General features: G+C 40.9%; 1 protein-coding gene across 6 annotated transcripts in view; it reads right to left on the bottom strand.

The window, feature by feature from the left end:
• The window catches only part of CDK14 (cyclin dependent kinase 14), a 1,910,605-nt gene that overhangs the window by 1,229,247 nt on the left and 656,689 nt on the right, over positions 1–24,669 (bottom strand). For all 6 annotated transcript variants that reach the window (XR_011199184.1, XR_011199185.1, XM_069211609.1 and 3 more), the window contains one exon: positions 3,642–3,736. Coding sequence is in view for 4 of the 6 variants with exons in the window: in XM_069211609.1 (XP_069067710.1) it covers positions 3,642–3,736 (95 nt within the window). In the remaining 2 variants the exon portion in view is untranslated. The remainder of the gene's footprint in view (positions 1–3,641; positions 3,737–24,669) is intronic.

Genomic DNA, 24,669 nt, shown 5'->3' with positions numbered 1-24,669 from the left:
ATTCTTTTTTGGCAGAAGCACCAATGGGAGGAGAGCAGTCATTAACCTACATGGATTTTTCGGTCTGGCTCAAAACTGCAACTTTTACCTTACCTGTTTTATTCTACATATTTTTGGATCTACACAAATACATATCCATTTTCACACTATCTATTGGTATTACTTAACAATCCCATACACCATTGTTTAGAACCCAGATTCGTTGGCATTGCGGAAGCTTTTTTTTTTTTTTGGTTCCATTGACCTATCGTGGATAATTAAAAGCATTATTGCCTACTTCCTCGCGTGTGTGAAAAACAGAATGACTGCCAAGGATTTAGTGGTGTTCAAGTGCGAAAATTATCAGTTAAATCTTGCATTAACATCACGTGAAATATATATTTATGACCAAAGACTGTGGGAATTTTCCGGCAACTGATTAACAAAACTAGTTTTCCGACAGCTGATTAACAAACTTAGTTAAAATAAAAAAAGAGGTTGGGCTAAACCAATTTAATATAAAAGAGCATGATTTTTGTAATTTATTGCAACAAACCTCAGTTTCTTTCATGAAACCTGCGTTATTTTAGACACAGTAAAGACATGAAACATAAATCAACATAAAAATGTTAAAAAGAAAGGTAAAAGCTGCAACAGCTTGCATTCCATAAAAAGACTACACGCTGAGAGTTGCAGACTTTCACTGCAGTCCACAGGAAACAAGTGTTTTCCATCACAGTCGCTGAGCTCAAGGCGCTCTTTGAAATGTCTTATGGTGCTAAGAGCACCTGCTGCAGCAATTTTCAGGCAATAATAAAAACACATATATAATACTGGTGATTACTGTAATTGTTGTAGAGAGTTTTGAGTTTTTCCTAATTGAAGATTTTTGGCTGACCATAAAGTAGTGCACAGAGTTAATGTTCCTGCTGCAAAACATATGTGGTAGTCAGATTACAGAATTATATTGTTTGTAGAAAGTTCAGTGTAATATTGCTTTTGTCACAGATATGGATTTGTTAATTGAAGTTTATAAATTACAATCCCAGGGAGCTATGAAATGGGATCGAAGAACTACATGCAAACTGCAAGACGTAGGGTAGAAACGTAGGTTTCCCCCCAGTTTTTATTATCCTATATTTGCTAAAAAAAAAAACTTGTTTGGATAGAAATAAATTCTTATTAATAATACCAACACAAACCTCTGTGCTGCATTTTAAATCCTGAGTTTGTTCTTCTTCAGGCCAAATAAATAATCTTAAAGTATAATGCCTACTAGTACTGATATCATCCAACGCCTGCATGTTGTAGTCGTCATTGTTTTATGTAACATTTCCTATGCACTGATTAGACATATGATTTATTGTGTCTGTACAATGTGTGTGATGTTAAATGCTCTGACACCTTACATGGACATGAGCATCGCTAGAAACGAAATTAAACAGATGTGAGAGAAGTACTATAAAACATGAGGGGCACAGTTGGAGGGTGGCAGTGAGGGAATCTGTGGTCAAGGTTGATACTGGGGGCCTGCCAACAATGACTGTCACACCAGTCATCACCGGCACTAAATCCGTACCTGAGCAAATTGACATATAAAACATTTATTTGAGTAGAAAGAAACATTTATTAGGGGTCTGTTTAAATTACGCACAAGGCGTCAGCAATAACGTGCAACCCTTATGGAGAGTTACAAAACCGTAGCAGGGGTACGCTGACATATGGTGTGAGGAATGGGAGCATTTAAGAATTACTTATAACCAGGCTTTCAAATCAGCGGTTACTACCAGGTACTGGGTACTTGCACTTCCTTAATTTGAGAGGAAGTTTAAAAATCACTTCTCAGCAGTGTTGCAGTACTTATAATGGGAATGTATCACCAATTCTAAGTAGCAAAAAAGTTACCCTCGGGTAGCTAGTATATAAACATCTGTATTTCCTTCGAAAGCACTGTTTATAATTAACTTATCAAGGGCTTGATGTGTTATTTTCAGGTCCCAGAGACTGGAGAATATGTTTGTATTGCGAAGGATGTGGAAATCTGTGCCTGCTCAAAAATGACCATTCAGTAGAATTTGCAGAATCCCGATCTTTAAAATGTATTCGTCAACATTCTTTTTGAGAATCTTACTGAAATACCTGGCAATACAGGAATGGAAGGCTGACAGGTAAATAACCTCTATTGCAGCATTCTGTATTCCAAATCACAAAGGGCCAGATGTATGAAACTTTTTTGCACTCGCAAACGGTGTGAATCGCAAATAAGTGCTCTGCGATGCATGAAAGGCATTTGCAGACCAAAAATAAGAAATAGCCAAAATTTCGATTTTTTGCGTTGCGACCTGGTTTTGCGAGTCGCAATTTGCGATTCAGTATTTCCAGTAGGAAATTGCGAGGTGCAAATTGCGAGTCGCAAAATCCAAGTCGCAAAGAGATGCATCAAAAAATCGCAAATTGCGATTTTTTGCAGAATGGCATTTTGCACATGCAAAATACCATAAACTGAAACCAGGTGGTAACCAGGTGCAAAATTTTAAAATGCATTTAAAATGCATTTTTAAATTGCACATGTAAAGCACACATGCCCTTTTGGCATTTGTGCACCTTGCATGTCCCCCCAAAAAGTTTTGGGGTGCAGCAGAGGGGGCCTTAGCCCCCCAGCGCCCTGGGGTTTTGCATTTCCAAAATTTCGATTTCTGGTTCAGAAATCGAAATTTTGGAAATGCAAAAAATTTGCAGATATGGGCCTACAGGCCCATAGCTGCAAATGGGGCCGGTATCGCAATTTGCAATTCGGTAATAGCATTTGCTCTTTTTAAGAAATCGCTATTACCGATAAGCAAATGTGATAATGGCACGTTGCGAGTCAGAAATAGCGATTTCTTAAAAATTGCTATTTCCGAATCGCAAAGGGCCGTGATGATACATCTGGCCCAAAATGTCCTTAAATGGTGCAAGGGCTTCAAAAAAAGGCAGGATGAGAGTGGCGTTGGGTTAAGAATGCTGCAGTCCTCTGGATCACTGCTACCCCTGAAATGCCCACAAGCCGCATTCAAATAATGTAAGCCCCTTAAAGGACAGCTTCAATTTTGTTGTCCGATATCACCCCCTTCAGGGTGTAAATATCCAAACAGCAGTTTACAACAGCAACTGTGGTTGCAAACCATTGCTACAGTCGCGTTTGATTCACTAAGAAGGGGAGATGTCAAATTCACACCCCCTTTTCCTCACAATTAATAATGGGTTGCAAAGTTTGCACTATGACATTTAGCAGTCACAAATGCAAATATAGATTCTGTGCTTGCAAAGCCTGGCATTTTGTGAATCGATGAGTTTGAGGGACACAAATTCCATTAGAATTATTACATCAGAACCAATATGTCTTATTCCAATAAGTATTTTACAACCATTCAGTGAGCTTATGGAACTTGTACTGAGAGAAGTCAGGAAGAAAATTTTCTAAATCATCAAGTTTTCTTACCCAAAAATGAAGATCTATTTTTAAAAATCTATCTTTTCTAAGAGTCTTATGGAGTTGCACTTTGAAAATAAAAGAGCTACAGTTCAATCTCACATTAACACTTGGATCACAATTCACAATTTAATTACATTTGATCTAATGATAATATAAATAAACATGAATTTGCCAGTGAATAACTTACTTGCTTTTCCCTTTATATACTGTGGCATAAGATCCTTCCCCTAGTTTTTCCAGTTTTTCGTACGAGTCTGCTTTTCCGAATTTGGGACTTGTTGGCTGTAAAATTAGAAACAAAAATATATGAAAGATTTTAGACATTAAGCTACATCATGATGTGAACTACAGAATGTAAGAGGACATTTTTGTATTTGTATAAATGGATATTGACAACAAATTGTAAAACAGAGTGTTTCAAGTGGCTATTTAAATTTTGGTCATTAGGTGCCACATCTTATTTTGTTTCAAGAGACAAATGTTTGTGGCACACATCATGTAACATTACTGAAAAGCAGTATTTGACTACAAGCACTATTTGAATGTCAAATACCAACAATAACATCCATCAAGTCAATGAAAAACAATATGCAAAACAAAATCCTGTAAACCAGTAGTACTGGTTCAAAATCACAACCCCACACTTTAATCTTATTTCAGCTCAAAGTATATAATGAGGGATTAGACAGTGCTTTAGCGGATAAAAACAAGCTTTCAAGCACAGTGTCAAAATCATATTTTGTTTTAGAATAAATAAATTGGTTCATTTTATCAGCTGACTAATCCTATGATTTAATTACATTAACTTTTTTTTAATAAGGATGAGATAGCAGTTTAAGGTTTCTTATTTCAGTCCTTTGAATTTTACTTTTATGAAAAAAACTAAAAATTACTGTTAGAAATTTGGGTTCTGAGTGGCTTGGGTATGCACCTTAACCAGCCAGAACCCCCCACTCTAGTAAAGGTAAGTTCCACACCAAACCACCCACTGGCAGCTTGGCACAGCGCAGGAAAGCTTATCCTCAGAGGCAATGTGTAAAGGGTTTGCGTAACACAATTACCCAGTAACACAATGAATACATCACAAAAAAGACTCCACACAGGATTATATAAAATATATATAGTATAGTATACATAAAGAAGACCAAAACAACATGAATCATAAATACTGTGCATGCTATGAAAATCCGGAGATAGTACTCATTATCCTGACAATGCAAGTATCAAAACAACATACATTATAACAACAGTGCATGTAACGCCAGTTAGATTATGACAAGCACATGAACCACACTGCATCACCATGAGCGCATGGGGCACAGCACACCTTCTCCCCTATTAAACTTTATATGGTAACAATCACAAAACATAGGCACAAAAGTACATATTATGTGTTACTGTAATCTGGTAGGAGTATGTAATCCTCATTATCCGAAGTAAAACATCACCGAGATACCAGTAAGCTACATGAATCACAAAAACTAAACATGAGGCACTGGAGCACCTGAACTCCTACAATGTTTCATACCCTATGTAAGACAAGTTCCTAAGTAGAGCAAAAAAGAAAACCACTTCCCGGTGGTGGATGGGGACTCTACTGAGGGTCTGCCCCTCAATGCTAAGCCAAGGAGTAAGTGACCCCAGGTACGGTCCAACAGTGTGGGGCACACAAACACACTGCAGGATTTAGCAGAGAAACCTTAACTGGTTCCCCATGCTCAGAATACTCAAGAGCAGCTGCCTGCTAGTGTGCCTCACAGCTGTAGCTGCTTTGTGCCTCTCTCCCTACTTGGCCCTTCAATCTGGATTATGGTGGTTGGGCCACTGAATATCCCCAGTGCTCCTCAGCATGAGAGCCAAAATCCTCAATATGGGCTAAGCACCCTCCTGGGTGCTGATATGTTGCATCCCGGTCACTAGAGGCGACGACTGCTCATCAGCCCTCTTATTGCTCCTGCAACTTAAGGGTGGGGAAACCACACTGAACAAGGGATTACTCTTGAGGCAGCACACTTCAGCAACAACTACCAGTGGTGTACTGGGAACATGGGCACACAGGCGGTGAGCATCCCAAAGCCTAGCTGCTTATTTAGGGACGCAAGCGATTTGCTCACCACAAGCTGGACCAAATACAAGGAGCAATTAAAAAAAAAAACAGATGGAGCACGCTGCTGCCGGACTCTCAAGAGATGGAGTCCCTTGGTAGAGGTGCTTGGGGGCAAGCTTTTGTGGCTCTGAGATTGTGGTGAACAAGGGGCAAGCCAACAAGCCCTTGGAAAACACTTGGAGGACACAAGGAGCAGCAGCTAGACCTGCCAGCATATCAGGCAAGTTACAAAGTGACAGTCCCTTTTGCAACCCAGCAACCAGTAGGCCACAGACCAGCACAACAAAGCAGGTAGTCCAAATGGCGGTTCCTCCTGGCAGCAGAGCAGTCCTCTGGCAATGTGCAGCATTTTGAGCCAACACCATCTGCTTATAAGTCCCATGAAGTGTCTAAAAACATGGGGAAGAGCCCCTGTACTTATACTCAAAATTACTTTTGATCAAGGGGGCAACTTCAAATGAACCCTTTCAAGTGCACACAAACCCTTTTAACCCAGACCTATCAATATGCGATTGAATGTAGATGTATCCCCTGCCACACCCAGCCCTTTCTATGTTGTGGTTGTCTGGAAAGTATGCACAAAGCGTAGCTGTCACCCATGCCAGATTTGGATTGGAGACAGGCTGCACAGCACACATAATTATAAGAACAAAGAAATGCCCACTTTCTAAAAGTGGCATTTGTAACAAAAGGAATGTGAAATCCAACTTCCCCAGTAAGTAGGATTTATCATTACCATTCTAAACATACCAAACACTACAAAACCACTCCTTTCTGATCAGTAATTATCACAAAAAAATGTATAAGGGAATTCCCAATGCTACCTACGAGACGAGCAGACCTCACAGTAGTGAAAAATGAAATAGGCTGTTTGTCACTACTAGATCATGCAAAACATAAAAGTACATGTCCTACCTTTTGCTTACACAGCGCCCTGCCCATAAGGCTATCTAGGCCCTGCCTTAGGGGTGACCTATGTGTAATAAAAAGGGTAGTTTAAGATTTGGTAAGTAGTCTTAAAAGCCAAGTCGAAGTGGCAGTAAACTGAACACACAGGCACTGCCAGTCCCGAGACAGGTTTGAAAGGCTACTACTGTGGGTGGCACAATCTGTGCTGCATGTCCACTAGTAGCATTTAATTTACAGAACTTGGGTATAATATATGCCACTTTACAAGGGACTTACAAGTAAATCAAATATGCCAAGCACATGCTCTTTAGCACTGATGAGCAGTGATAAAGTGCCCATAGCCCTAAAACCAACAAAAGAAGGCCACATAAATAGGAGGAGGAAGGCAAAACGTTTGGGGTAACCCTACAAAAAGGGCCAGGTCCAACAATTACATTACCACCTCAATAAAAGAAGTGTTCCCCAACAGTTAAGTGTGTCAACATGCCCAACCTGTTGCATTAAACTGCCTGCCCATAGTTCACCCTCTCCTCTTTTCCCAACATTTCTCCCACACTCCAAGTCTGGTTGAGATCAATATTTACCAATACTGCTCAGATGCGTCTGTGGTCTAATATCTTAACCACGCACAGTCTTTGAGGGAAATACATTTTCTTATTATCACAAGCCATATATGGGCTTTCCATGTTTCCCAAACAGCCTGCCTTTGTTTTGTGTACTATAAAAGCTACTTTCCCTTGGCAGAGACCAGAAACTTTGTAACTCAAGCATCAGCTCTTGAACTGTGGCCTACAGTACAATACAATACAGTAACAAACAAAATGTTTCACAGACGTCGCCTTAGGTGAAGCATCATATAGGGGGTAGATTGTGTCCAAAGAACACCATAAATACACACCTCAAAGCATTTAATCAGCATTGTGGCCAACTAGAAGTAATCCAGCACGTTCACTCAAAAGGTAGTTACACATGGGCCTTCCCTCTAAGGATATATGTGATAGTCCCTTCCCACTAATCCGCCACTACATGTCTGTACTCATCCACTCAAGGGTGTGTGGGGTGTTTGTAATGCCATCTGTACAGTATTTAATTAAGGTCTTTCCAATCTTGAGCATATTGGGAACATGATTTAACCTGAAAAGGTCCTCCACCCACTGCTGCTTCTTGAGATGGATACACAACTCTTTTTCTCAATGTGCCTAGAAAGACAGTTTATCTTGTGACTGTGGTATATTAAACAGTGTGTATATTTCAGGCATTGTTGCAAGATATACATGAGAGTGTCTTGAATGATGTTTAGCCTCATGTAATACATTGAAAATTAGTGCTTTAGTTACATATAATGGAATTGTTTTCGAAACTTTACAGCTCTGATAAGAAAGTGTACATTCTATGTTATGCTCAGTGGTGAAAACATTTCCAAAGACCACATTAGCTAAGCTCCAGGTATCAATAACTCAAACAGTTAACCACTTCCCAAAACAGGTTTTCACTGTGGCATGTGAACAATGCATGGTGCAGCGACCTTGACTCATCTGGCAAGCCAGCAAGCCACTCATACATGGTCAGTGAGGTACTGCTGCACTGTTCATTTGTTGTTATCTCTAAGGCTTTTGATAATTTGGATCATCATTTGCTCTGAAAGATGTTTTCTGCTTGGGAGATGCACTATCCCTTCATATATTGTATAGTTCAAATGCCCATATCGAAATGTGTCTCAGTTTCTTTTAAAATAAGGATTCCATCCCTTCTGGGAATTTGTCAGGACTGTCCAATCGCCACGACCGTGTTCACTTTTTACAAGAGTAACTTGAATGCTGGTACTACTTAGACATTTAAGGTGGGTTTGTTGTACTACAAAGACAACATTTCCCTTAGGGTAAGCTCTGGAAATAAAAACGATTTCCAAATAAAATTGAATTACAACCTAAACCATGATAGTAGACGTTATCTATAACAGACAGTGGTTTACTGATGAGAGCCCATTAGGCTGGACTACTGATTATAAATATTTTTTTATCTTGAATTATAAAAGCAGAAGTTGGTACTATTAATGAAATCAGAAAGCCACTCACTGACTAGGGTACAGAGGACACTTCACAGTTTTAATTACAATTACGAGGGGATATATTTATATAATATCCTATTTTTACAATCTATCATGTTAAATCCACCTTAATTTTATGCAGTTATGGTTTCTACCTCTTGTAATTAAGAGCTTGATTTAGAGTTTGACAGATGGAATACTCTGTCACACATGACTGGTACTCTGTCCACCATACTACACGTCCATTGTTCCTTACAGCACTTGTAATATAGTGGATAGGATATTTGTCACATTTGTGATGGGGTATCCCTTCCAGCATACTCTAAAATCAGGCATTAAGTCTAGCTACCTGCTACAGGTTTCACAGGTGAAGGAGCCTATTGTGTCTGTGTTAAAGTACTCAGTTGAAACTAGTGGGCCTTATTCACAAAAGTAAATTTTTTCGATTTACGTTTACTATTTTTTTTGCAATTCACAAATTTGGAGTGTAGTTTTATGTGTTGTATCTTTACGACTATAGAGAACTCAGCACATTAAAACATAGGATAGTTTCTGAAGTCGTGAAGCGATAGGCTGCAGAAATGTCCACTAGACACCAGGGAGGTATTTTTTTTGTATAAACAATGAAGGGGAGCGACCCCCTGGGCAAGGGTCACTACCCTGGGGGCATTTGTTTAAGGCCTTTTCTTTCCCCTCTGGCGGCAGATTGACCTATTTTAATTAGGCCCATCTACCCCAAAGGGGGACAGAAACCTCTAGACGCCAGGGAGTTGTTTTTTTTGTTTAAACAAGGAAGGGGAGCAACCCCTTGGGCAAGGGTCACTCTCCTAAGGGGCAAATTTATTTTAGGCAATTTCTGCCCCCCATTGGGGGCAGATCAGCATATTTTTATTAGGCCAATCTGCCCTCCAAAGGGGGGCAGAAACCACTAGGCACCTGGGATTTAATTTTTTGCAACAATTTCACGCAAGGGGAGCGACCCCTTAGCCAAGGGTTGCTCCCCTGGGGGGCAAATGTTTTTTAGGCCATGTCTGCCTCCCTTGGGGGCAGAAACCACTAGGCACCGGGGATTGTTTTGGTTTTTTTTAACAGATGGGGAGTGACCCCTTAGGCAAGGATAGCTCCACTGGGGGGCAGTTATATTTTAGGCCATTTCTGACCACCTTGGAGGCAGATCGGCCTATTTTTCTTAGGTCAAACACTATACACCAGGGTTTTTTTTTTGGTGCCAATTTCACGCAAGGGGAGCGACCCCTCAGGCAAGGGTTGCTCCCTTAGGGGGCAAATTTATTTTAGGCCTTTTCTGCCCCCTTGGGGGCAGATCAGCCTATATTAATTAGGCCGAGCTGCCCTAAAGAGGGGCAGAAACCACTAGGCACCAGGGATTTTATTTATTTTTTAATTATTTTTTACAGTTGGGGAGCTACCCCTTAGGCAACGCTCCCCTGGGGGACAAAATTATTTATGACATTTATGCCCACCCTGGGGGCAGATTGGCCTATTTCTATTAGGCCCAACAGCCCCCAAGATGGGGAGAAACCACTTAGGGATTGGTGTGTGCATGTGTGTTTGTGGGAGCAGCCCTAAGGGGGGCAGAAAGCCCACTAGACACCAGGAAAGATTTATTTTTTTTATTTTATTTTTTAAAAGGGGGTCATTCTCCCACCACAAATAAATGCGGTCAAAGTTGTTCTGCCCACCAGTGGGCAAATGGGGCAATTATCCCCAATCCACTCCCTGCATCGGCAGAAAGCTTACTAGATGCCAGGGAATTTAAAAAAATGTGTGGGGTGGTGGCTACCAACCAGTATGGGCATGGATATGCCCCCACCCCAACTGAAGGGGGTAACAGTCTTTCAGCTCTTCCCCCCACACACTAAAAGATCTTATCCCAATGGCAAGCAGGAGGACATTTGATTATTTTGGGTTTTGGTTTTACATTTGGGCGATGAGAGCTTGGCTAACTCTCAAAATCGTCCCACTTGGAATGGTGAGGGCTACACTTTTTGGATTTTGGGACGCTGCCATCTAGAAAAATCTACGAGACATAGACACACCTGAAAACTAAACATCTGGGTGAGTCAAGGCTGGTGTGTTTCACATGTGCCCTGCACCATTTTCTTACCAACAATGCCCTGCAAACCTCCAACTTTGATTGAAATCACACATTTTTTCTACTTTTTTGTGATGAAACCTTCCGAAATCTGCAGGAATCCACTAAATTCCTACCACCCAGCATTGTCACATCTATACTGATAATAATTCTGCCCCACTCATCAGCCTAAAAACGTTTTTGCCCTTTTGCGCCCACTTAGGTTCCCGCTCAATTTCGACATGTTTTTGGCTCTTCCTTGTCACATGCACTTGGCCAACCTACACAAGTGAGGTATCATTTTTATCGGGAGAATGAGGAAAACTTTGGGAGGTAGGAAATCTGTGTTGGTGCGATGATCCCACACAGAAATGTTTTTTTTTTTTTACCTTAGTTTGAGATTTGCTGAAGATTCTGGGTAAGAAAACACTGGGGAACCCAGGCAAGTCACATCTCCCTGGACTCCCTCAGGTTTCTAGTTTTCATATATGTCTGGGTTTGGTAGGTTTCCCTAGATGGTTGCTAAGCCCAGGACCAAAAACGCAGGTTCCACCCCCTGCAAAACAGGTAGTTTTGTAATTGATAATTTTGATGTGTCCACTAACTGTTTTGGGGAATTTTCTGTTGTGAGTACTAGGCCTACCAACACAAGTGAGGGACCATTTTTATTGGGAGACTTGGGGGAATGCGGGGTGGAAGGAAATGTGTAGCTCCTCTCAGATTCCATAACTTTCTATCACCGAAATGTGAGGAAAGAGTGTTTTTTGCCAACTTTTGAGGTTTGCAAAGGATTCTGAGTAACAGAACTTGGTGAGAGCCCCACAAGTCACCCTATTCTGAATTTCCCTAGGTGTCTAGTTTTAAAAAATGTATAGGTTTGCTAGGCTTCCCAAGGGGCCGGCTGAGCTGGAGGCCAAAATCCACAGCTAGGCACTTTGCAAAAAACTGGTCACTTCTCTTCCGGAAAATGTGATGTGTCCACATTGTGTTTTGGGGGATTTCCTGTTCCAGGCACTAGGTCTACCAATACAAGTGAGGTACCACTTTTATTGGGAGACTTGAGAGAATGCTGGGTGGAAGGAAGTTTGTGGCTCCTCTCAGATTCTAGAACTTTGCCAGATTTTGAGGTTTGCAAAGGATTCTAGGTAACAGAACCTGATGAGAGCCCCACAAGTCACCGCATCCTGAATCACTGTAGGTGTCTAGTTTTCAAAAATGCACAGGTTTGGTAGGTTTCCCTAGGTGCCGGCTCAGCTAGAGGCAAAAATCCACAGCTAGGCACTTAAAAAAAAAACACATCAGATTTCAATGTAAAAATGTGATGTGTCCATGTTGCGTTTCCTGTCGGGGGCACTAAGCCTACCCACACAAGTGAGTTACCATTTTTATCGTAGACTTGGTGGAACACAGAATTGGAGAACAAGTGTTATTGCCTCTTGTCTTTCTCTACCTTTTTTCCTTCCAAATGTAAGACAGTGTATAGAAAAGAAATCTATTTGAGAAAAGCTCTGTAATTCACATGCTAATATGGGGACCCCCAGAATTCAGATATGTGCACATACTCACTGCTTCTCAACACCTTATCTTGTGCCCATTTGGGAAATACAAAGGTTTCCTTGATACCTATTTTTCACTCTTTATATTTCACCAAATGAATTGCTTTATACCCGGTATACAATGAAAACCCATTGCAAGTTTATTGGCTCTGGGTACCTAGGGTTCTTGATGAACCTACAAGCCCTATATATCCCAGCAACCAGAAAAGTCCATCAGACGTAACGGTATATTGCTTTCAAAAATCTGCAATAGCTGGAAAAAGTTGTAGAAGAAAACGTGGACAGAAATGGCTTTTATTTTCACCTCAATTTCAATATTTATTTATTTTAGCTGTTACTTTCTTTAGGAAATCCTTGAAGGATCCACACAAATGACCCCTTGCTAAATTCAAACTTTTGTCTACTTTTCAGAAATGTTTAGCTTCTGGGATCCAGCATTGGTTTCACACCCATTTCTGTCACTAACTGGAAGGATGCTGAAAGCACAACAAAATAGTAAAAAGGGGGTATGTCTCAGTAAAATGCTAAAATTGTGTTGAAAAATGTGGATCTCATTCAAGTCTGCCTGTCCCTGAAAGCTGGAATGATGGTTATTTTAGCACTGCAAACCCTTTGCTGATGCCATGTTCAGGGGAAAAAAACACATGCTTTCTTCTGCAGCACTTTTTTTCTCATTAAAAAAGAAGAAAAAAAACAATTTGGACTGAGTAGCTTATGTGGACGAAATGTTATGAAGGCCTAAGAGTGAACTACCCCAAATAGCCAAAAAAAGGCATTGCACCTGGTGGTGGTGGGGCGGGGAGGGGCCTTGTAGAGAAGGGGTTAAATGGATTTTAAGGTAAACAAAGCAGCTGCCTCAATAACAAAAATATTTCAAATTGATTGTCTTCTGATTCTTTAAGTTTTTTATCAGTTTTTTTAACCAGTTATAGACAGAGTTTACTAAATCTCCACACTCGAAGGCTTACTCTGAATTTGTAAGACCTGAAAGTTGCACTTAGGAGCCTTAGCTGTAGTTACTTATCTTGCATTTCCAGTTCATTAATTTCAAATATAGATTAAAATCAATATATACATTATCTTTAAAAGTTTTTTTAACTTGGGTACCTATTAGAAATCATCATGAACTGTTAAATTGCCCTCTCAAGGCAAATAACATTATTTGAGAATTTCACTGAGCCTTCTTCCAGTTCCTAAAGCCACTGGAGACGGGTAAGGCCTATCATATAATGCTAAATTATTTAGTCTAGCCTCTCACATGATGCCCGATGGAGTAGACTGTAAAACAGCACAGCAGAAATGTCAGTATATCAGTGTGATTGCTGTATGGTCAACTTATGCCAGTCCTCTGCTTGGTACTTGTTAAGGATGAGGATGGGATCCATATAAATAACATTATTTAAAGCTCTAACAAATTCTCCCTGCCATATCTTATTGAGTATGACCCCCATCCCCGTCAGGAACATGGTTACCAATGGTCCAACGGTGGTCTGAGTTGTACTTAGCCAGGGCGGCGCTGAGTTCAGCACCACCTGCTGATTACAACTGTACTTACAGCCAGCCTTTCCATGACAGTCTGACCACCATGGAAAGGCTGGAAGTAAGCCAGTGCTTGGGGGCACAGTGGTACGGGGGGCATGGGCAGTACAGGGCCCCCCCTTTACAGCACCTTCGGAATGCACACTGTCTGATTTGCAGGCAATGCACATTCTGAGGGTGCTGGGATTCCCCCCGTGCAATGGCATTGACCGATGCCGCCACACAGTTTCCACTGGGCTGACCGGCAGAAACCTTGGTTTCCGCTGGTCAGTCCAGTGGAAATCTTGTAATAGGGATGGTGGGGAGACCGCCAGCTCTGCAGGGGTTTCCTCACAGTAGAGTCTGGTGGTCAGCTTGTCCAACTGCCAGACTCATAATAAGACCCTCACTGTTTATACTTACAAATAAACATAATTATGATTAAACTAAATGATTCAGGGTGCGTTGGTTAGTTTTACATGTCATTAATTCACAATCTAAATGCCTTTGTCATTTGGCCTCAACGAATGTTAAAATATAAATAAAGTATTTGACTCTTTTGAAGTGTTGAAAATGAGCTCTTAGGAATCATTCATACAGTTTTGATTGTATTTAATGTGTATGCATGATCACGATGCTTTCTGTAATCAAAAGCGAAGAATAAATCATTTTTATTGCCACCTTTCTCTACTTTTATATCAGCTATATTTCTAACTGAGTTTAGGATGATGCAATCCCTTTCAATTTGCCAAAAAGCAATGACACTGTGACTTTGGTATTAAAAAATTGGAAATGTAATTTATCAAAATCATTTACTGAAAGAACTGAAACACAAATATATAGAATGCAAAATAAGAAGGACATCTGGTTTCTATTAATTAGAACAAACGCATAGAAACATTCTGATTAATTAAAACAAATGCAAAAAGCCAAACTATGAAATAAATCCCAAAAATATATAGCTAGTTTAAAATAAAGGTTTCCCATCCTATATGAGTTAAAATACGAATTCAATACAAAGTGAAAGTTATTCCATCGAAGTTATTTAGTTGTCATGTTAGTGCCAAACTAAATTCAATATCACAAAATGATTTCCAAATAATGTTACATTTTAACAGTGAAAATGATAGTTATAAAATGGAAACTTAAATTAATCATACATTTTAAGTAACATCATTATCAGGAATAATCAATAATGAATACATTTCAATGTATTTTGTCTTGATGGAATGCAAATATAACTGTGAAATAGCAGGAACAAGTTAACAACTCGATTTTAACATAAGATAAGACATAGATTAATTGAAAAGTTGCACTTCCTTATTTATGTTTCAGCTAATGATGTGTGGGGAAAAGCTCATAATCCATTTATTCAACATGTCTAGACAAGCAGAAAACAAAAATTCATGGCACTAAATAAAATCTTGTAATTTATTGATGTTAACTATAATAAAATATGCACATTTCGAATGCATGAAAAAACTCATCCCCTCACTCCAGTGAGTCTCCATTTGTGAGGCAGTGGGTCTTGACACACATAAAACTCCTGAGATTTTTTGATTTTGGAACTCTACTATAAATGAGTCTCTTTAATTGAGTCTCACTTTCTGTAAGTTTTGATAAAACGGATTTGAGTGCTAATTGCTAGTGCACGCCTTTAAAAAAATATCAACTATTACTCAGCAGGTGTTAGAGACAAGGTACTGGTTACACATGAACACTCATGTGCACGTTTATGCTGAGCAAGTGGGACTGCGTTCTAACTCAGTTCAGTATCTGCACACATATTAGGCTGTGTAGTCCTTATGATTTTATAAGACATCCAAAAATAAATATCTCCATCTTTGGGACTGTAGTTGGAGTCTGTAGTGCATTTTTGTGAGTCTATGATGCTTTAGTACATTTCACTTTGTTGGTAAAAGCAGAGACAACAAATTAACTTCACACTGGCTCAAAATAGAGCAAAAATTAAAGCATCTTTCTATATATTCAAAAAGGTTCCCCATGCAAATATAACATTAATCTGAAGAGAACGTGCTTACCACCTAGCAGCAGGTGAAATGTGCTTAAAGAGTCAATTACTGGGCTATGTTTTTTTTTTTCAAATAAAAGATCCACCAAATTACACTCTGGATATGTTGCAGTTTAGTTCAGTACCTATTAGATAAACCTAAATAGTTGAGTAATTAAACCTGGCTGGGACAGAGGCAATGAGTACCTTGATCTTCTGGGGAAGTGCCAGAAAAAGAGTTATCTCCACAACAACTTTATCTGGAGTAGGCAGGATTTGGAGCTTGTTGAGACCTGTTGCTCTAGAGAGAGTTCCTTGTCAAGAAAGACACCACAATTTATTTCTGGTAATGAAGCGAGTAGGGCAAGCACCCATGGTCAATAACCACAGAATAATATTAGTGAAGCATTTGCAGATTATGCATAATTTTAAAATCTATTGGAGGCATTTAACTTAAGCTGATCATGACGTGCTTAATAGATCACAAATTCTGAGTAAGGAAGGTCTTTATGGCTTTCTGATCGATGCGCAGAAATGACCTACTGGCAGTCGGCAGTTATAGTCAGGACCTAGTTTCCCTAGAAACTTGGCTATATCTTTTGAGAAGTTTGATATCCTTATGAAATTTTCCAAAAAAAGTGTGCCCAAGGGTCTTCCTGTACATGGAAAGTTTTCCGGTGGTCCATCAAGCAGGGGCTGAGATAAAAGGAGGGAGGGGTAAAATGTATTTCCCATAGAGATTTTGAACAGGACTACAGCCCAAACCGCTGGATGAAATCACACCATATTTATCAGAAAGGTAGTTTTTGGTCCTCCCACCACCTGCTCACCCAAGCAAAAAAAGCTTTTTTTTTTTTTTTTAATTGGTGGCAAAATTCGTGAATATTTGCCAGGAAATAAAAAAATAAAAACAAGCTCTGCCTCCTGTGCTTGCTTTCAATTTTGCCAGGGGCCAGGTCCTGGGGGACTTACACATTTAATAAATAAGGAGGAGGGCACACAAGGCTCCCGTCCTTGGACTCTTAAAAGCCCTAGGGACCACCAACTCCCCAGGGGTACATACAATATATGGATGGGGCCGGGTGGACCACCCTGGACCCCGGAGACCACCACCTCTCCAGGACTACAATGAATATTAAAGAGGGTGTACGCGCAGGGCCTCCAGCCCCGGGACCACCACCGCCCCAGAGCCAATTAATCATTTCCTATTAAGGAGGGGGGCAAGCAGCTCCACTCAAGGGCCATATACACCGCCCCGGCCAGCCCATGCTAAACAAAGTAGGAGGGGATGTACGGACACCTCCTGGAGCCCTCCAGGGACAGCTCCTGATATTTCTTGAGGTGCCCAACCTTAGGAGATAGCTCTTTGCCTTTGCTTGGAAGCAAAAGCAAACACTCTGCTGCCAGCAAGCGGGAGCTGTGAAAATGCTCCTGCTTGCTGGAAGAGGAGTTTTCAACTCTTTACCTGCCCGCAGAAATGTGGGCAGGAAAATAGATGAAAATATTGCTCCAGCACGGGGGAACTGCAATTTGCAGCAGCTCCCTGCCTGTGGGAGCAGTGCCGGCTCCCAAGGGAAGCAGGGAGCTGACTGGGACTGAGGGGGCCTTGAGGCTCTGCCTGCGGTTCCTATCACAGTATACCAGGTGACCTTTGTGGGGCCAGGGCACCCAGGAGAGCATGGCCTGGGACCTGAGAATGGAGCCCCTGGCCAAAGCCAGCCTAGGCCCCACTACCATTTTAAAATAAATATTTGACCCTGGGGAGGTAGTGGTCCCCAGGGCATGGGGGGTTCATGGGGCTCCCAATATATCATTGGGAATACATAATTACGTATATATATGTCTATACATTGCATAGAAGGGAGGAACCTGTGGACTAGTGATTAAGTTCAGAGATTCACACTGAAGGTTAAGGATTCCAGTCTAGGCGCTGTCAGTGGTCAATTTCCTGCTTGCATTTCTTTATAACTTCAAGCATTTAAGGTACACACTGAAAGGTGATCTCACTCTTTACTTGACAAATACATTTTTCTTTTCAATGTGTCCAGAACTGTCTAATTTGAAGTATACTATTTATCAAAGCCTAAAAAAAACACCTCTGTGTCTCTCTCTCTCTCTCTCTCTCACACATTCTCTCCATCAATCTCCTTCTCTAAATGTCTCTATCTCTTTCAATCTCTCAATTTCTCTCTCTCATAATTGGATGGAAGAGAGAGACAGAGAGATTGTTATTGCAATGGCCTCTCCATACCCCACAGGAATGTTCCGGCTGGTCAGACCAACGGGAACGCTCTGTTTCAAGGTTTCCATCAGTCAGCCAGGTCAGGCGGGCAGAAACCTTGTAATAGGGCGGGAGGATGCCATCGCCATTATGGTGGTGTCATCCCCATGAGTTTGACGGTCCCTCGTTGAGACCACCAAACTCATAATGAGCCCCTTAGCTTCCATAGAAAACACTTATTTTTACTTGCCTATATCTTTGACATTGTTTGACGAATCTTCACAAACATTTCCCCCCAAAAAAGTACCCTCTCGGATCCTGTTGTGCATGGAAAGTTTTGGGGTGATCCATCAGGCGGGGGCTGAGGAAAAGTGGCGTGGTAAAAAAAAAAGTGTGTTTCCCTGGTTAATTTCCATAGAGTCATTAGACATGCCTGCAGCCCGACCTGCTGGGTGGAATTGCACCACATTTCACAGAATCATAGCTTTTGGTGCCATATGTATCAAAGACCCATTTTGCATTTCTTAAAAAGCAAATATTAAGAAATCGCTATTTGAGAAATGCAAAATGGGATGTAAGAAAATAGCAAATCCCTAATAAAGGTTTCTTGAAGTTCGCAATGGCTATTAGGGAATAGTTATTAGAGAACAGGACTCCATTCATCTCTATGGGACTTATGGCACATAGGTGTGAATGGTTTTGCATTTCCTAATTTGCGAATTCCTGTTAGGAATTTGCAACTTAGGTAATGCAAATCCAAGGGTGCTGGGGGCCTAAGGCTCCCTTTGATGCACCCCCCAAAAACAATTGTGCACATGTAAAGCACACCTGCCCTAGGGGCATGTGCACGCTACATGGTACTTTTAAAAATACTTTTTTAAAGCAATTTTTAAAATGGCACGTTTACCACCAAAGAAATGCATTATACATGTGCATAGGTAATCACAAATAAGTATTACCTATTTGCAATACCCTATTTAGGGAATCGTAATTTGCGATTTGCTAAATGGAGTCGCAATTTAAGGGAATCGCCGTTTTAGTGATTCCCTAAAATTGCACTGCGAATGCCTTTCAGATAGCCTGAAATGCTATTTTGCATTTGCAAATGGTGGAATTTTGCAATATGCACCGTTTGCGAATGCAAAATTGTTTGATATATCTGGTCCTTGGTTTAGAGAATATGCTTTTTGTTATTTCGTATAAATCTATTCAGTAGTTTTTAGAGACATTAAAGGAAAACCACATTTTTATATCTGGAGGTGCCAAACCTTTGCCAGTCCATTTGCGACGGATTGGCAAAGCCTAGCGCCACAGCAAGGCCTTGATTGAAGACCGCAACGTGAGCAGAAAGTTGCAGTCACCATTTTATGTAATGGGACACCTTCCCTGGGGCTGAAAACCAATAAAAAACTGTGATAAGGGGTCAGTGGAGATACCCTGACCCCAGGGTTGAGATATAGGTGTGTTTGAGGGTCATGTTATGATTAGGATTTTTTTTACCGTGTGCGATATGTGCGAATATGCCGCAACACTCAGTGCAGCCCCCTGTGTAACACTGTGACAAATTCACAAATATCACAAAAAAATAGATTCACACACTCACTCAGACACTCATACACCCACACACAGACCCACTTAGTCACTCAATCACGCACTTCCAGACCCACTCAGACACTCATACACCCACTCACAGACCCACTCAGACACTCATGCATCCAATAAAAGAGATTCACTTAGAAACACCAAAGGTTACGGGTACGGTTTAATTGCACTCAGATTTCAAACATACAAAACCAAAGAAATTCAGTAGTTAGAGTTAATTCAAGTAACTATGACTTGTGCCCCAAGATAACTATAACTTGCGCCACCTCTGGCAGTCTTGTGTATGACCCAAGGAATAGTGGCCAATGGCACTTTGCAGTCTACTCAGCAAGGAATTTAAGAATCATGCCCAACAATGAGTTGTCCATTTCTCAACATTTCCGTTCGGTTACCACTACCGTTTTCACCATTCTAAAAATGGTCAGGCAAATATTCAAATTCTTCCCTTAGGAAGCTTATAATTCTAAAATGCATACATTTACCTCAAGGCTGGATTACAGCAATGCACTTTACTTGGCTTATAATTCTAAAATGCATACATTTACCTCAAGGCTGGATTACAGCAATGCACTTTACTTGGCTTGCTTTTAGGAAGGATCGCACAAGTGCAGAAAAGTCAAAATATGGAAAGGTTTTGGATGAGTTGAAGTGAATTTTTTTTAAGCCACTTTTACTGATTTTCCAAGGTGCTCCATTTAATGAAATGTCAATATTTGCTGAAATTCGAGAAAAATTAGCATGCTTTTTTTTTTTGCAAATTCTGTCCAGGACAAGGAAGAAAGTTAACATTTCCCCAAAAAATTTAAACACTGTATTAACATTTTTATAGAAATGGGGTCTTTGGTTGACAGTCAGGTTACCCCCTGTTCAAGCAAGGACCCTCACTCTAGTCAGGGTAAATGAGAAACACCCTCAGCTAGCCCATGCTGACCACCTTGGTAGCTTGGCAGAGCAGTAGGCTTAACTTCAGAGTGCTAGGTGTAAAGTATTTGTACCAACACACACAGTAACTTAATGAAAACACTACAAAATGACACAACAGTTTAGAAAAATAGGAAATATTTAGTTAAACAAAACAAGACCAAAACGACAAAAATCCACAATACACAAGTCAATAGGAATGCAAAAGGAGTCTTTAAGTAGTTTTAAACACACTAACGCTGTCAGCGTGTAAAAGTACCTTAGGCGCGTCAAAAATAACCCCGCACGGGCGATTGCGTGTCAAAAAGGGATTTCGATGCGTTGATTCCACTCACGAGCAGGACCGTGCGTCGTTTCTCCTTTCACCGGGTCCAACGCGTTGTTTCTTCTCTCCGCAGGAGAGCAGTGCGTCGATCCAGTCAGCACTCTCGGGTCTGGGCAGGCCTTGCGTTGTTTTTCCACTCACAACTCACACTGAGTTGGAAATCCAGCCGCACAATGATCCAAAAACCCCGCAGCACGGTGGTGATTTCCTAGCCTCCGACAGCGATGCTGCGCGCCGTTTCTCCTGCTCTGTGTGTCGATTCTTCGGTCATGTTTCCTGCAAGCATCGTTTCTCAGCTGCGGAGCCTGTGGCGTGTCGTTTCTTCAACCGCAGATCAGAGTTGCATCGATCTTTTCCCCGCACAGCGCTTTGTGCGTGGATTTCCTTGTCTTTAGGCTGCCAGCTTCTCCTTTCAGGGTCCCAGGAACTGGATGGGCACCACAGGGCAGAGTAGGAGTCTCTCCAGAGACTCCAGGTGCTGGCAGAGAGAAGTCTTTGCTGTCCCTGAGACTTCAAACAACAGGAGGCAAGCTCTAAATCAAGCCCTTGGAGATTTCTTCTCAGGATGGAAGGCACACAAAGTCCAGACTTTGCCCTCTTACTCTGGCACAAGCAGCAACTGCAGGATAGCTCCACAAAGCACAGTCAGGCAAGGCAGCTCTTCAGCTCTTCTCCAGGCAGAGGTTCCTCTTGTTTCCAGAAGGGTTTCTAAAGTCTGTGGTTTTGGGTGCCCTTCTTATACCCAATTTCTCCTTTGAAGTAGGCCTACTTCAAAGTAAAGTCTCTTTTGAATGTGAAATCCTGCCTTGCCCGGGCCAGGCCCCAGACACTCACCAGGGGGTTGGAGACTGCATTGTGTGAGGGCAGGCACAGCCCTTTCAGGTGTGAATGACCACTCCTCCCCTCCCTCCTAGCACAGATGGCAAATCAGGATATGCAGGATACACTCCAGCTCCCTTTGTGTCGCTGTCTAGTGTGAGGTGCAACCAGCCCAACTGTCAAACTGACCCAGACAGGGAATCCACAAACAGGCAGAGTCACAGAAATGGTGTAAGCAAGAAAATGCTCACTTTCTAAAAGTGGCATTTTCAAATACAAAATCTTAAAATCAAATTTATTAAAAGATGTATTTTTAAATTGTGAGTTCAGAGACCCCAAACACCACATGTCCATCCACTCCCAAAGGGAATCTACACTTTAATCAGATTTAAATGTAGCCCCCATGTTAACCTATGAGAGGGACAGGCCTTGCAACAATGAAAAAACGAATTAGGAATATTTCACTGTCAGGACATATAAAACATATTACTATATGTCCTACCTTAACCATACACTGCACCCTGCCCTTAGGGCTACCTAGGGCATACCTTAGAGGTGCCTTACATGTAAGAAAAGGGAAGGTTTAGGCCTGGCAAGTGGGTACACTTGACAAGTCGAATTTACAGTTAAAACTGCACACACAGACACTGCAGTGGCAGGTCTGAGACATGATTACAGAGCTGCTTATGTGGGTGTCACAACCAGTGCTGCAGGCCCACTAATAGCACTTGATTTACAGGCCCTGGCACCTCTAGTGCACCTTACTAGGGACTGACTAGTAAATCAAATATGCCAATCATGGATAAACCAATCAACCATACAATTTACACAGAGAGCATATGCACTTTAGCACTGGTTAGCAGTGGTAAAGTGCTCAGAGTTCAAAAGCCAACAGCAACAGGTCAGAAAAAAATCAGAGGCAAAAAGATTGGGGATGACTCTGCATAAGCAAAAAAAGTCCAACACTTTTCATCCCAGTGCTGTTCTTTATTAGGTCTGCCATATCGGCCTTTTTATGGCAATATAGTTCATCTCAAGTTAGCTAAAAGTCTTTTAAGAAATTCAAAACAGTATAACGAAAAACGAAATGGAACAAGTAATGGTTTTGTTAACAAACGCATGGATAGGTTCAAAGTAATTCTTTCAGTTTTATAGAGAAGACGACGTTACCAAGGTAAATGTGATGAAGGTTAAAAGTCCTATTTGAATCCCTAGATCTCTCAATTTTGCAATTGTCCGACATCTCGTCCTTCAATAACGTTTTAATAAAATGTTGCAATTTCACTGAAAAAATAATGCAGTTGATTTCGACATAGAAAGGTTTTGGGCAGTTCCTCCCGAATGAATATTTCTAGTTTAATAAAATCCATGTAAAGGTGCTTTGAATGTGCTCACATTTGTGCAGAATATTAAATTATGCAGCAGCAGAAACTGTCATATGTTTACTTTCCGGCGTGCAAAATAATTCCTAAAAGAGTTGAAGAAAAGGTCAGTGAATTGGTTCTGTACTACGACATATTACCGATGGTAAACATGCTCCCTCCCGTATCGCTCTGCAACTGAAGATGAAAAATGCAGATGACAGTTTAATTTTCGGTTCCTCAGAAAGTGCATCATCCCTTTTCCTGCTGCACCATAGTAGGTGAAGATGGGAAGGATTTGGTATTCTCACTCATTTGTAGGACTGGCTTTAGCCAAGATCTTTTGATTTTCCTTAAATTATATTAATAATATACTTACTTGTATGGGGTTTTCAGTCAAACCACTTGGTCCATTGATCTGCTATTAAGTCATTCAAATGTGTCTTCTTCCTACTACAGCATTCAGCAGGGGGCAATGGGTCAGCCCACTTCAGCCATTAGCTCCTTCTCTGTGAATTACATCATACTGCCCTTTTTTCCAGGGGCTGCACTCAACAAAAAGAATGTCCCTCCAGTGCAAGGGGCTACTACTAAGATGTGTTCTTTCGGAGGCAAAAACAATGGTTTTTGGTTTTAGCCAATGCTTTTTTTTTTTAGATTGACAAGCTCCAACCAGCTTTCCCAAAAAAGGTTTTGCAAAAATCATGGCAAAACAAGAATTTACAAAGCCAAAGGGATGTCAGCCAATGAAAGACCTAAAGGCTTTGCTAATGCTTGTTGTGCGTATGCTTCTAACAATAGAGAATACACAGAAGATGCTCTCTGCTTTAGACCATAGCAAGAAACATGGAAAGAGATAAGGAGTATTTAGTGGCTGATATTGAATTTGCTTTACAAACTCTGATTAATTGAAACCACTCAAGAATCTCAAACTGAAGGTGATTTTAGCTGGTAATCCAGTTCCCAGACCCCACTTCTTCTACTGAACAGCATCTGCTCTCACGGAGGATAAGGCATTTCCAAAGGACAAAGTATCAATGGTTCAAATGACCTAGGATCACAATGAACATGCTTTTCCCAAAGTTCTTTTCATCATTGCTTCTTTACGGTATTTTTGGAAAATTTTGATGGAATACCTCTTTGTTGCTCTAGATAAAGCATGCAAACATATGCCCTAAAACCTTTCAATTTCAAGTGAAACCGCATCAGACCTGTCTATACTCTCAGCAGCTGAACTTTATAAATTGTAGTAACAAGCCTATAGAATTAATCTTGATACCAACCAATATGATTCAAATGGCAGAATCCTATCAGTGGATTCATTAATAGCTGTTCTCTTAATCTGAGCAACAGCTGATCATCAGTGGAATACGTGGAGTATTCCCTCTGGCCAAATACCTGGGCTGATATAGTCATTTTACATATTTATTTATGGGTTTCTTTATTACAGAAGGTATCCTTGTGCCACATTTCCAGTGGCTTTTTTAGAGCTCATGATTTGCTGCAGATCAATATAACTGTTTCTTGAAGTTGAAATCTGGCTAAAGATCAATGATAAAGCCTTCCTCAATTGTTCCTGCATTTATGCAAGAGGTTCAGCCAGAAGCCAATCTGAACAACACAGGCAGAAGAAGTCTTCTAAACTGAAGATAAGAGGACAGCCTTGGGTTTAAGCTCATATTTTTTAACCCACCAATGACCTAACGTTATGTCTTTGTCTCTTGAA

This window comes from Pleurodeles waltl, chromosome 10 (genome assembly GCF_031143425.1).
Source record: "Pleurodeles waltl isolate 20211129_DDA chromosome 10, aPleWal1.hap1.20221129, whole genome shotgun sequence".
Lineage (NCBI taxonomy): Eukaryota > Metazoa > Chordata > Amphibia > Caudata > Salamandridae > Pleurodeles > Pleurodeles waltl.
This window is presented reverse-complemented; position numbering and strand designations above follow the sequence as displayed.